At 44.7% G+C, this 13023-nt stretch overlaps 4 protein-coding genes across 4 annotated transcripts; 3 read left to right on the top strand and 1 right to left on the bottom strand.

Annotated features, from left to right (window-relative positions):
- Nucleotides 1-928: 928 nt before the first annotated feature.
- N7503_007949 (GMC family oxidoreductase) lies at nucleotides 929-2855 on the bottom strand (the record flags this gene model as incomplete). Its single annotated transcript, XM_057067496.1, has 2 exons — nucleotides 2601-2855; nucleotides 929-2530 (listed from the first exon to the last, which is right to left on the bottom strand). The coding sequence occupies exons 1-2, from the start codon at nucleotides 2841-2843 to the stop codon at nucleotides 929-931; spliced, it is 1845 nt and encodes a 614-aa protein (XP_056918351.1). The 5' UTR covers nucleotides 2844-2855.
- Nucleotides 2856-6188: 3333 nt separating this feature from the next.
- N7503_007948 (uncharacterized protein) lies at nucleotides 6189-7527 on the top strand (the record flags this gene model as incomplete). Its single annotated transcript, XM_057067495.1, has 5 exons — nucleotides 6189-6448; nucleotides 6505-6706; nucleotides 6770-7037; nucleotides 7156-7288; nucleotides 7368-7527. 5 exons carry the CDS (start codon nucleotides 6189-6191, stop codon nucleotides 7525-7527), a joined length of 1023 nt encoding a protein of 340 aa, XP_056918350.1.
- Nucleotides 7528-9148: 1621 nt separating this feature from the next.
- Nucleotides 9149-10658, top strand: N7503_007947 (uncharacterized protein; the record flags this gene model as incomplete). Its single annotated transcript, XM_057067494.1, has 5 exons — nucleotides 9149-9263; nucleotides 9332-9383; nucleotides 9443-10165; nucleotides 10218-10329; nucleotides 10389-10658. The coding sequence occupies 5 exons, from the start codon at nucleotides 9149-9151 to the stop codon at nucleotides 10656-10658; spliced, it is 1272 nt and encodes a 423-aa protein (XP_056918349.1).
- A 985-nt stretch (nucleotides 10659-11643) lies between these two features.
- On the top strand, nucleotides 11644-12568 carry N7503_007946 (uncharacterized protein; the record flags this gene model as incomplete). The annotated part of the gene is made up of 2 exons (XM_057067493.1): nucleotides 11644-12221; nucleotides 12418-12568. The coding sequence occupies 2 exons, from the start codon at nucleotides 11644-11646 to the stop codon at nucleotides 12566-12568; spliced, it is 729 nt and encodes a 242-aa protein (XP_056918348.1).
- Between the last annotated feature and the right edge of the window lie 455 nt (nucleotides 12569-13023).

The following is a 13023-nucleotide window of genomic DNA, read 5'->3' as shown; positions in this document are numbered from 1 at the left end:
TTGAATACCATATATGCAAGCCCAGCGATAGCGTCTCTGATGCATCCACTGTATATAGAGTGGGGAATGCATTATTTTGAGCATGGAGCAATGCCAGATCCCATGGCTTTCCAGATTTTTGTCGATTTTAGCTCCACAGAATGAAGTTGAACTCTTTTTTGTTGAGGCTCCGTTTATTTGCACCGTCAAACTCCCGTCCTCGAGTTGACAATCGTCCGGAGAACCTTGAGCAGGAGTGCATGATACCTAGGCTGGACCAGTTCTTGCTTGTGCTCCGCCGAGATATCGCTTTACTTAGAAGACCGAAGGTCGCTAAATTTTCGTTTAGACAGACCATCGTGTAGTGCCTTATGGAGTCGTCGACGTTGGCAAATACACATTACCAGGGCATTAGAAGAACTAACTGCCGACGGCACCCACACGGTGCGAAAAATCTGTCAGAAGCGGAAAAGAGGAGGGGAGAAAGAGAGCGTAAGGCTATATGGCATATCGAGCTATGATAAGATATGGAAGGAAGAATAGTGCTATCTGACAGTTAAGCGCCAAAATATCCCGGGGAACATTATATGACTCTAACAAAACCATAGCTTTCGAAAATGTGAGGCACTCTAGCTTTTCATTTGTTTCTAACAAGTAGCTGGTTGGTGGGACTTACCTGTGTCCCAATGGAGAAGTGTCGCCCTGGCGCTAGTGCAATGCTCTGCACGGTGCAACAGAATGTAAAAATCCATCCCACTTGTTTAAAGATTTGTAGGATTGTGGAACTTGAATAGATTTGAAATCCCCCAATGGAAAACCAAATATGACACGAATACCACGGCAATTATACTAAAGACGTTGCTTGGAATCTCCAGACAGAAAAGAACAAAACAATCAAACAGATCAATGAACTTTTCGCTCTACACGCAAGTGTATGTTCCACGGGCTCTCAGAACTTTGCATCAGCGGCAATAATGACAGCAGCTTTCTCCGCAACTGCATAAACTGTAGCCTGAATATTGCCTCGAGGGATCAACGGGAAGATGCCAGCATCAACAATACGCAGATTCTCGGTGCCGTAAACCTTCAGTCGAGAATCAACAACACCACCCATTTCACGAGGCATCATAGCAGTGGAGCCGGCCACATGATAGTGGGCAATGATTCTCTCGCGTGATATCTCACGGGCGGCCTCAAGAGTGAGGTTAGCAGATGATTTCTGGAGGCGCCGACCGTCGACCTTCAATAGCGAAGCCATGGGCTCGGTCCAGGCAAGTGTCTCCAGCCACTGTACGTGGCGGGCATGAAGCTCCAAATCAAGTGGGTGCGAGAAAAAGCCTGGGTCAAAACCTGGGTTTTCTTTGGGGTCTGGGGAGAGAAGATGGACATTCCCACGAGAGAAAGGACGGTTAAGTACGGAGACAATACTCAGATAGCATTCCGGCTCCGTCATGCCGAAAATCCCTTTCGGGGTTGGGCCCTTCTCGGGCAAGATCTGGAAAGGTGCCAAAGTGTACTGACCGGTAGGCTCATTTTGGTCCTCAACCATCTGCCGCAGTACTTGGTACTGAGCCTTCAATCCCGGCGATAAATCTTTGTCTTGAAGGTTTTCGTCCAGCACCTTTTGTAGCTCACCATCCATCAGCTCGGGGAGAGTCATGTATGAAGACACCAAGGGGCAGAGGCCAAGAGGCCCGGCTCCGGATTCTTGCCAGGCCGCCATGGCCGCACTAGCGAATTCGGGATTTCGGAGAGCCTCACTAGTGATCTGCCCTTCGGCGACTTCCCAGCTGAACGGAACAAAGCCGTGTTCCTGTAAATTTTCTCCGACATTGGCATTTTCGACAATAGGCTCAATATCGTGCGAACGAAGAAGGGTACCGTCACCAACACCAGATAGCTCGAGCAGATGGGGAGTCTTGATGGCACCCGCAGCCATAATAACTTCGCGCTTGGCGTTGATAACTCGCTGGACACCATCCTTACCCGTGAAATGAACACCGGTGGCCTGAGCATCTTCTGCGCCTTTTTTCACCAGAGCAACCTTCTCCACGAAAGCTTCCGTGACGACCCTCAAGTTCGATCGTTTGGCCACCTCCGTGTTATAGTATGTGACACCAGCATGGCTACGGTGCCTAGTAGTTGGGTGGATGGTACCTGGGTTGCAGTATGCGCCCTTGCATACTCCCGTCATTGGGTCTCCGCTAACCTTGTGATTGAGATTCTGGAACACTTTGGGCCATGCTCCAAGGAAAGAATGGAAGGGTCCATCCCCGAAAGAAATCTGGAGTGGGCCTGATTCACCTTGAACAGATGGATCGATATAATCCAATGAAAGTTCCTTTTTGATCTCCGCTGAAGGAGGAGTGAATGCCTGCGACTTTTTCAAGTATTGAGAGACCGAGTCCCAGTTCCAGCCTTCGTTGCCAAGTTTCTCCCAATTGTTGATATCGTTTTGACTGGGGTACATAGCCATTCCAAGGTTGATGGCCGAAGATCCCCCGAGTGTTCGGCCACGTGGCTCAGCAATGCATCGTCCATTAAGACCTTTCTAACCGGAATAAAAGCACTGTTAGCGGAAACAGACGTTGACAAGATATGGAATGGGCGATTGTAATTACCTGAGGCTGACTTGTGATACACCAGTCAAAATCAGGGTCGAAGTAAGTGGTTGCTGCCAGACCCGGAGCTGCAATTCGAGGATCCTCAACCCGGTTGCTTCCTGCTTCAAGTACAAGAACACTCCATGTGGGGTCTTCCGTCAGGCGACTGGCGACAACCAAGCCAGATGTGCCGCCGCCGACAATAACATAATCATATTCCTGGTTGAGGTCGACAAGAGACGAGGTATCGATTGAAGCCATACTTTGCAGTTCGTAGAGATTTGAGACGATAATCCTAAAATGACAATGCACGGGCGCATGGACTTTGTACACTATCTATTGTTTAAGCACGGCAAAAAGGGCCCCGAGGAACTTTCGGCTATTCCCATTGACACTTCCTGTTCGAAGTCTTACTGCTGAGAACAGGAGACTTGCGGACGAATTAGAGGGTAAACGGATCGTCCAACCCGACTTCATTGGCCACTACTTGTGATGAGCTCCATTGGTTAAGAACGAGTGATCGTGAATGGCTAAGTCTTTGCAGATCCGTGAAATTAGGCCGTTGCGAGGGGAGCAATGGACGAATCACGATGGTTCATGAGATAACGGCGTGGGGCATCCGGGAGTCCGAACGGAACGAGAAGAGGTCCCCGAAACTAGAAAATCATACGATGTAAGCATCAACTCTAAAATGTAGAAAATGGAAACAAATTGCTAATGAATGATACAAAAGCCAGCTTCCATTAGGAAGCTCTTCACGATTGAGTCTTTGTCAGAAAACTGATTATAATGAGAGCTGCATCCCCTACTGTAACATCAACAATTACACGGGCCAGGTCGATCCACAACCCGCGCTATGTATTAGCGTTTACAAAAGGGTCATCACCCTCTTGCCCGATAGCGTACTACAGTAATGCATTGTGGATCGCTGTACGTAATCCTTTCACTACGGGGTGGTCAATGCGAAGCATGCGCTTTATTTGTTAAATAACGACCCGTATCCCTCAGCCTGTACACAATACGCGGCAAGGATTATATTTGTCTGCCGGCAGAGAAATATGAAAAACTAGCGGGGATTGTTCTTCATGATGACGGTCACGTACGCGCTAGAGACACGGTAAAGCGGGGGCCCTGTCCTTGTGGTGACGGTTCTGGAAATTTTGGCGACAATTACAACCGGGCTTCGATTTCACGCCCTGCAACTAAGACAGCTCCGTCTAGCAGCGCTTTTCCTGGCTCTAAGTGCCCTGTTTTGTTTCGCAGACTGCTCTGCAGAGTGTCTAGCGCATTACTAGGCTCAGCGCTAACAATTATTAGCCTGTTGTGTATGCTAATATTGCCCTTGAATATATTTGTATGCTTAGCGGATTTTCTTAAGTAGGTCTTACTTACACTTATACAGTGACTGTAATCAGTGGAGCAGGTCGTGATGTCCTTAAAATAGATTCATTGCCCGTAATTCTTACGCTGAAGGTGAGATATTTCTCATGCAGATCAAGAAGCCAACTCCCCAGACCCAGCGCCTACATAATAATCAATATATTCAATTTTGGTAGACAGTTTTACCTTTTAATGCCTTATATAGGTAGTTCTAGGACTAGTGAAGACATCAATCATAATCTTCTTTATGCGCATTTTTAGAACCAGCGCAGCTTCCGGATCTAAGCTACTATCACAACAATTATCGTTTAGGCGTGGTCAGCGAGTGTGATCCTTGAAACCTTATTATTGTATTGCCCCCTAAAGTACAGCTAGGACACCTCTATTAGTGGCACCTATAGCGATCGCAATTCAACGCATCTGCTTGTAGGAACATTAAACCTAAATACCAATATAATAGCCATAATACTCCCCTTACCTCACATTTGGAAGCTTCAACTAGGTGCCGCGGAAAGGATTACGTTGACTAGTGTTTTCTGCGTAGGAATTCTGGACATATATCCCCTGCCCCTCAATGATGAATAAAAAGATATAAAGCGTTGCTAACTAGCATGTTGTGATGGCTAAAGGGTCTCTACTATTAGCATTCTTCGCCTTCAATGCTTGCTGGACATAAACTTCGAAAACATTACGGAATCTGTTAATCTGGGCGTCATGTGGACTGTCGTTGAATCCGAATTCGCAATAATCATGCCTCTCCTCAATAAATCTTATCCACCATTGCTCCTACTCTATTCTCCACAGGTCGAAAAGAATACTACCAGCAAATATTCGAACACCTCCAAGATCAGCAAGGGTCGAATATCTACCCGATACATCGGTTAGATGAAGAGGCAGTTCATACCCATATCTGCACGACAAACGCAAATGAAAAACAAAGGAACTTGGCTAGAAATGAAGCAAAAGTTTGCGTTACCTCTCATCATGCCGAGGAGATGAACATGTACACTTCTTTAATAGCATCCGCGATGAGCTGCTCCATGCAGTTTCACTCGAAGTCGAGTAGCATACCCCCTAGGACTATAAGCGTGACCCAGAGAGTAATCTAATAAAAGTCATGTATATCCATATGTAGTACTAACCTTATTCAAGACCTTTATTTAAATCCTTCTATTGTGGAACCAGTATATCCAATATAATATTCACTCCCATCTGGAGGGTATTAATCACCTTGATTATCGTTTTCAGTGGGGTCCAATTACACGCTAGGAAAACAACCCGGGCAGAGGGAGAATTCGCACCTAACTGAATGATGCAAAGCTAGTTCTGCTGGAATGAAAGCCAGGTCTAAGTACTAAAACCTTCGAATGTATGGCCCCGGTTTGTATGTTTTGGTGGATGACATTCATCAAGCTCGCTGGCCACAGCCCCATGAGTAACCCGACCTACCTGTAGTCAACGAGCAATGGCTCTGAGGCATATCCGTAACATTCTTTTCGGGAACTCCGGCTCTTAGTGCGTTGGCCGCTTTGCTCCATCGCTATCCTCTCTAATCAGATATCAAATCCATTGAGAATCCCACGCGATTCGAAATATTCCTTTGCGGGAGCCTCATCTGTCCTAGCATGAGAAGCTAGAGTTATCGGCGGTCCAGAGGAAGGTAAGCTAGAAAGTGCTTGTGAAAAAAGGCGTGAAGCGGATGAGATTTCATATGGCTCTGGCTGGATATAGGAGGCACGCGATGGGCACTTCGCAGGAGGGTGGGAATAGACATGAACATTATCAAGGCTGTACTCATGGCGTCGTTACTATTGGCAGGAGAATGAAATACAATAAGACCAGAGATAAGGGAGGAGTCGAGCAGTGTATATAAGGTATTCACAATCAACACATCAAACGAGACCCAGCAACACTGCACAACGCGAAAGGATTTAGTTTCATACACGATGGTAATCCAGGGTCGATGCTGACGCTAGGCGACGAATAAATCTCATTATCATGTGATTTTAGCATCACCCATTTGGTTTCCCCATAGATCAAAGTTGACCAGTCAAATAAATTACATAGCACACAATGCGCACCGCATTAGGTGTCGATGGTAGATCCCGGCCACTCATTCCGACAATCACCAAAGTCACGTGGATGACATCACCACTTACAAAGATACTCATTCATCGTCCACCATGGAATGTGGAATAGCGCTAATTATGCATTTACTGGTGTCCTATGGCATTTTCTAAGGAGCAGATCAAGGCGATCGGGATTACAGAGCGTGTTGGCTCTTCGTTTTCACTACTCTGCTCGAGCTCGGTCATTGCCACCTTTTTCTTCACTGACCAATTCCAGACCCCTATCCATAGATTGTTGTTCTTCGCTACTTTGGGAAATGTGTGGTCAAATATAGGCATGCTGATTGCTTTCTCAGGGGTTTCTCGGGGGGAGAGTTCAGCACTTTGCCAATTTCAAGGATTATTGATTCAATGGTCGTTATCTCTACTCATATACCTCATTAGCCCTTGCTGACCATGGAATTTCCAGCTAGGTTTCCGCCTGCCGATGCCTTCTGGTCTCTTTGTATGGCACTCAATATATACTTGACGTGCTTTCGAAGATATGACATAGCGATGCTACGAAAGCTTGAGTGGAAATATTTCCTCTTCAGCTATGGCGTACCATTTATTCCAGCATTCATATTTCTATTCATCGAGACAGAGTCGAATGGAAAGATATACGGATCAGCTTATGTGAGCATGCTCGATGTTACAAAGTATTGCTAGGTTGATGAAACTACCTAACTCGAGTCTTAGATTTGGTGCTGGGTGACCATTGATTGGCGTGCTCTCTATCTTGCTGCGTATTATGTTCCTGTTTGGATTGCCAATGTTTTGACTATATGGGTCTACTTTAGGACAGGCTATAAGATTCTAAGAAGCCGGAAGCAGCTCCGAAGAATAGTCTTTGATGAAAATATGCCTCAGCATGATTTAGAAGGCACCCGTGGGTCTTTGGCAGGTCAAATCACGATGGTCGAATATTCCCACAGGGATCACGCGCGTCAAAATATTGAGATTTCAGGTAGGCTCACAAAATTTCTTCGCTATCTGGTCAGTTTAACATGGGAATCATATGCTTAGCATACTATTTACTGCGCAGAAAAGGATGTACAACTTGTTTTAGAGCTGACATGTTATAGGCGAAGAAATACCTTACGGATCTCATGAAAGCGATGGTTGCTCAGGGTCAAATATGCACGTCGCACACACGCAGACTGCGGTTTGGCCCTACGCAAAACGAGCTATACTTTTCTTTACGTCCATCGTAATCACGTGGGTAAGTTTTCAACCCTATTCTTTTGGTGAATACTCTCACTCATGGTTTAAAATGCATTTCAGGCTCCTTGTACAGTAAATCGTCTGTACTCCTACGCCCATCCGGACAATCCATCGTTCGTTTTGAATTATTTACAGTCGTTCTTTCTCCCCTTGCAGGGCTTTTGGAATTCCTGCATCTACTTGTCTACCTTTCCCTTTCTGTTCAAAAGATTTTTTTTCCTGAAAACTTTTAAAGTGATAGCATCTCGTTTAAAAAATGTGTATAAAGTCATTGGGCTTCTAGGCTCAATCTAGGGGTGTCGAGATGTTTTGATCTTAGCAGTATTCCTGATCGAGAAACATGTAGCTTAGAAATCCTTGAAAATTGTATATGCCGATATATATGTAAGCGATATCTGAAAGTCTTCGTAAAATGATGCTCGCGTGGTGATAATTAGCTTCGGGTTGTAGTTGAGAAGATGAAGCGTGCAACGGGGATCTTTCAATTCAACAGTTGGCAATGTAATGTTCGTCGTTCGGAACCCAAATTCACTAAGGTAGGAACTAGCCTTCATATGCTTTGCCGAACTATAAGGAAAGGAAGGCCGTTATTTGGATTTCTTGTATCCTATTGACTATTGTGCCTCATAGGGCGTTCTTTATCCCCGATCAGTAAAGCTTCGAGATATCGATCTACTAAGGATTTTGAGGTTCTACTATATAATGTATTCACCCGTTATTAAATCTTTATTTGTATTGATGAGTGAACCGCAGCTCTAAATAGGAGGATGCACAACTTTAATAGTGGCTAGGCATTAGAGACAAAATCGAGAGGACTGAAACCACACGATCGTCTCTCACCGCATTAATCGATATAGAGTCATGTCATTCAGTTGGAACTATCCCAATTAATATTACATCTATCAATTCTATGGCTTTGTGAGAAATCTTCGATAAATATGAGGAGTGCTTCTTAGATCGTAAGTTTATCTGGAACACCCGTCTAAGGCTATAACGTGCGTGAGGGATTCACCAGCTGCCCGCAGTCCCATGGAGCCATAACTCCTTATGCATGATTGAATTCTTTAATCTGAGATCTTTATGTAGACAACCTATATAGACTCCTAATTAAAAGATAATCTGGGCTGATATGAGTCTCGATAGCCTCATTAATAAGGTCTGATGTGACGCGAGAGACCCACTATTATTTAATTGACTATCCACACAAAAGCTATTCAATCTGGCCAGACCCATGTCATCACTGGTTGAGGCCTACGTGGTATTAATGAAGAAACGAATGTTTACCTTAACTACCAGTAGATGGGAGAAAAACGAGAAGAAAGGCAATTAATACCGTTCACAAGAAGTTCAGCGACTGCCAAACTGAGATGAGTGTTTGCTGAAGGAAAATAGTCGGCTGAGAAAGTCTATTTGCCCGGATATGGGCACAGGCTATATCATGTTAAGAAGAATCGATTAGATACTCTGCACTCTAACGTCTGATTGTACTATGGTATCCTCATATTCGGTCGTCAACATACCTACCTCTACCTAAAGTTGTCAGGCTTCACCCATCTACTTATCGGCCGAGAGCCGCCGGGCCGAAACCCGCACTTGCCTGCCGGATCAATGCGCGACCAGCAAAGTCTAAATCCGGTTCTCATTCTATCCTATCTTATCTATCCGTCTGGGTCCAGGTAGCAGTCATCACGTCGATGTCATACCTGATTCATTCCCGAGCCCGCTTTTTCCACTGGACGTATTTTTGGTAGCCTTTGGTACAAATATGCTTCATGTCCCCAGTATCTGTAGGTTAAATTTCTTGGAACAAAGGACCATCTAGCATAACTTGCCAAATCCTTTGGCACAACTAAGATGTCCGATCCGAACAATCCAAACATTAAGCAGAGGACCACTCCGCAGTGGTCTCTGTACCGTCGTGAAGCCTTCTGGAATTCAAACTACGGCCAATACCCTCTATTCAACACCGGTATGGCCCACCTCAGCATTATTATTACTCATCTAACGCTAATAAACTTGTCTTCGGTATTGCTGTAGATCCGGCCGAGATTGAAAGACTGGCTAAGGAAAAATTGTCACAAGGTGGATGGTGAGTTTTGCTATTGTATGCTCCGCGTCGCCTCCGCGTTTCGCTTACTTTTTCTGGAGGTATTATTCCTCGTGTAATGCGGGTGTGTCGTGGACACATTTAGCGAATCGACAAGCTTTTTACCGCCATCGTATCGTGCCACGGACATTGGTCGATACAAATACCAGAGACACAGCCGCGGAGATATTTGGCCATAAAGTGTCGGCACCGATTGGCTTCGCTCCAATTGGCATCAACCGCATCTACCACCCTACTGGCGAATTATCTGTGGCTAAGGTTGCCGAAGAGCTGAACCTTGCTTACTGTCTTTCTTCTGCTGGTAGTTATAGCATTGAGGACGTTGGAAAAGCAAACGGAAACGGGCCTCGTTTCTTCCAATTGTATCAAAGTCACGATGACGAGCAAACGATCTCCATGATGCAGCGTGCTTGGGACTCTGGCTTTGACGCGTGTATGCTTACCACTGATACTTGGTCACTTGGCTGGCGCCATAATGATGTCTTTACCGGCAACTATGCTTTCTATCATGAGCATGGAGCAGGTGACCTCGGTCTCCAGGACCCTGTTTTCCAGAGGCGCCTGAAAGAAGCCGGTATTGACCCGAAGACCCACCCAAAAGAGGCGGGTGCGAAATGGATCGACGAGAATATTTGGCACGGCCGAGCTCATACGTGGGAAAAAGTCCAGTGGACAATTGCTGAATGGAAGAGAATTAGTGGTGGCCGACCGTTCTGCATAAAGGGTATTCAGAGTGTTGAATCGGCAAGAAAATGCGTTGAAATGTTTGTCAATACCTTGGTGCAATTTCTCAAGCCACGCTAATTATCCAATCAGGGGCATTGATAGTATTGTCGTCACAAACCACGCTGGTCGACAGGTCGATGGCGCTATTGCGAGCCTAGATGCCCTGGAAAAGATTGTCGACGCGGTTGGAGATAAGATCTACGTAAACTTCCATGATATGATAATTTTGAATTTCGGCTAATCACTAACTTTCATTTCCAGATAATATTCGATTCTGGTGTGCGCAGCGCTGCCGATGCTTTCAAGGCCCTGGCCCTTGGGGCCAAATTTGTCTTCCTTGGGCGCCTCTGGGTATGGGGGCTCAGTATTGCCGGTGAGCCTGGCGTGCGCCATGTGATGAAGAGTTTCCTTGCAGAATTTGATATTCTGATGGAAGAAGCGGGCTTCCAATCGATCGACCAAATCGATCGTTCGGCTATTGATAGTCTCCCTAACTCTGCGAACCTTATCGCGGAGCATGCTCGTATCTGATCAGCAGGAAGTCAAGACATCTGCGTTTCTCTGTCTAATATAATCCAAACACCTTTTCCGCGTTCCTTTGGATGGAACAAAGAAAGGAAAATGGATGGAATAAAGAAAGGAAAAAGAGAGAAAAGAAATCAATAATTGCCCCTTCTGTACGTTTTCAGTGCCGCAGAGAAACACAAAGCATGCTCTGAATATTCCCTCCTTCCAGAGTTTTCATTACGACATAGCGTTTCAGACCAACCCGTGATCGAATAAGTGCATAGAAGTACACAACTTACAGTTTAAGGCCCTCTTGCAGAGATTATTAACAACATTAAAAGCCTTTCCCCCCTTGAGCAAAGCCATATCACGCGCCACAGTGCTCAGCCATTGGTTGGATCTTGACTTAGATGATCTATAACTCCCTGACCACTATGCTGGTTCGTTAGGGAATCATGTTACGTTTAGGGTCAGAAACTAGCAAAAGAAGTGGGGTAAAACAAGAAAACATATTTAGAGACGGTATGCGGCGGCTACATATGGACGCCGTAGTCAACGGTGAATGATCTACTTGTCTTGATGACCTCATGCCTAACGTAATTGAAATTATTCATTTCACTCTCACTACATATGGATGTTTTAGCTGGAAGAGCTTTATTTGATCACTTACCTCATCATTATCATCTCGTCTGTATTCTCTTTCTTAATGGCTCCACTCACCTGATGGCTCCACTCATCATCTGTCTACCTCCCCATACTATACTCAGTATCCTTGGATGTTCCCAGATGACAATTCTTTGATTAATTGATTCAAAAATTGCCTTACGAGATCTCCGCTCGCTCATACCATCTTCTTTTACAACTCCATTCGCCGTCCCTCTTCACGAATACAACGCGCACCATCGGTTGATCATCATACACAACGAAACAGCAATCGATACCCTAAAGTCGCAAACCCTTTCTCCCGAACTTGCTTATCACGATCCACTTGAAAAGCACCTTCTTCAACATGGCATCATCAACACCCTGGTTCCACCATGGAGCAATGGCTAAAGTTTTCAAGCTTGGTGAGGTTGTCACACTGCGCCGCCCACAGGAGTCTAAATGGAAGGTAGACAAGATTATCAATGAGCATGAACAGCAAATGGAGAAGGCTTACACCACCGAAATGGCGGTATCTTATGCTTCGATCAAATTTGCCTGCCACAAAGTCACCGATCCAAAGACCATTGGGATGATGCGAATTTACATGCAGATCCCCAGCTATGAAACAGACCGAGAGAAAGCAGAGACGCGAGCAAAGGAAGCCATGCCTGACTTCATTCATAAGGAGCTCAAAGCGTACAAGATGCTTAGTGAACATCCAAATGCAACGAGGTTCACTCCTCGCCTTCTTGGTTGGAAGGAAACCATACAGAAGGAGGAAGATGATTGGCCTGTCCCGGGCGGATTCCTCACAGGCTTTGTCTGGGAGTTGGTCTCTGGCCAGCGTCTATGGAACTACGATGAAGATATGAAATGGTTTCATGAAGAGACAGACCTCCCAGAGCGAAACCTCATCAGGAAGCAGTTTAAGGAAAGCTACATGTAAGGCATTTTAACACTCTGATCTGTCCATATGACTAACTCGGATGATAAATAATGCACTTGACTCTGTAGGTATTGACCCAAAGCCATCCCATCCTTCCAAATTAGTTTGGAACAGGAAATCACAGAGGCTGTAAGTAAATTACTATGTTCTATATCTATTAGGTGAGAATTACTAACCAACGGGACTTCATAGATATTGGGTTGGATTTGCAGACTGGAACCCTGCGACGCACGAGCCCTGGACCGATGTGTGGTATCAAATTTTTCGACTTGTTCAGGTCCCTCGGGATGACCAAACCCGTTTATACGAATGGGATGGAAGAACTGATAGGTGGTGCTGGTAGAGCGAGATTGCGACAAATGACTTTTTATGTTAAATCGAGTAGCTTTATATGTCTTTATAAGTATACGCACCATACCTTTTATGCCAGTTCTTCACTGGTTATTAGGTTACTATAGCTTAAGGTGGTTTTAAATTCAAATCTTATTTGCAGAAGTAAGTATATAAGCTTTTGAAATGTTAAATCTTATACTTCATTTCCTATAATCACCTCCTGAAATCTATTCTATTGTCTAAACTAATATTAGATAAATTATGTATAACACACTCTATTATCTAGATTAATATTAGAGCTATACGGTCTATACCCCTATAGATTTAATATATAGTTCTACTACTACTTCTTCTAAAATTTCTTTTCTTTTCTTTTTTAGCTATTATAAAGGTTTATATCTTTATCTAGTATTTTCTAATAAGGCTAGTACTATCTTAGTAGAAAAAGTTTATTATTAATATTAC

Source organism: Penicillium pulvis (genome assembly GCF_028828015.1).
Source record: "Penicillium pulvis strain IBT 33274 chromosome Unknown contig_7_segment1_segment0, whole genome shotgun sequence".
NCBI classification, from domain to species: Eukaryota; Fungi; Ascomycota; class Eurotiomycetes; order Eurotiales; family Aspergillaceae; genus Penicillium; species Penicillium pulvis.
The sequence above is the reverse complement of the archived record's forward strand: the minus strand, read 5'-3'. Positions and strand labels throughout refer to the sequence as shown.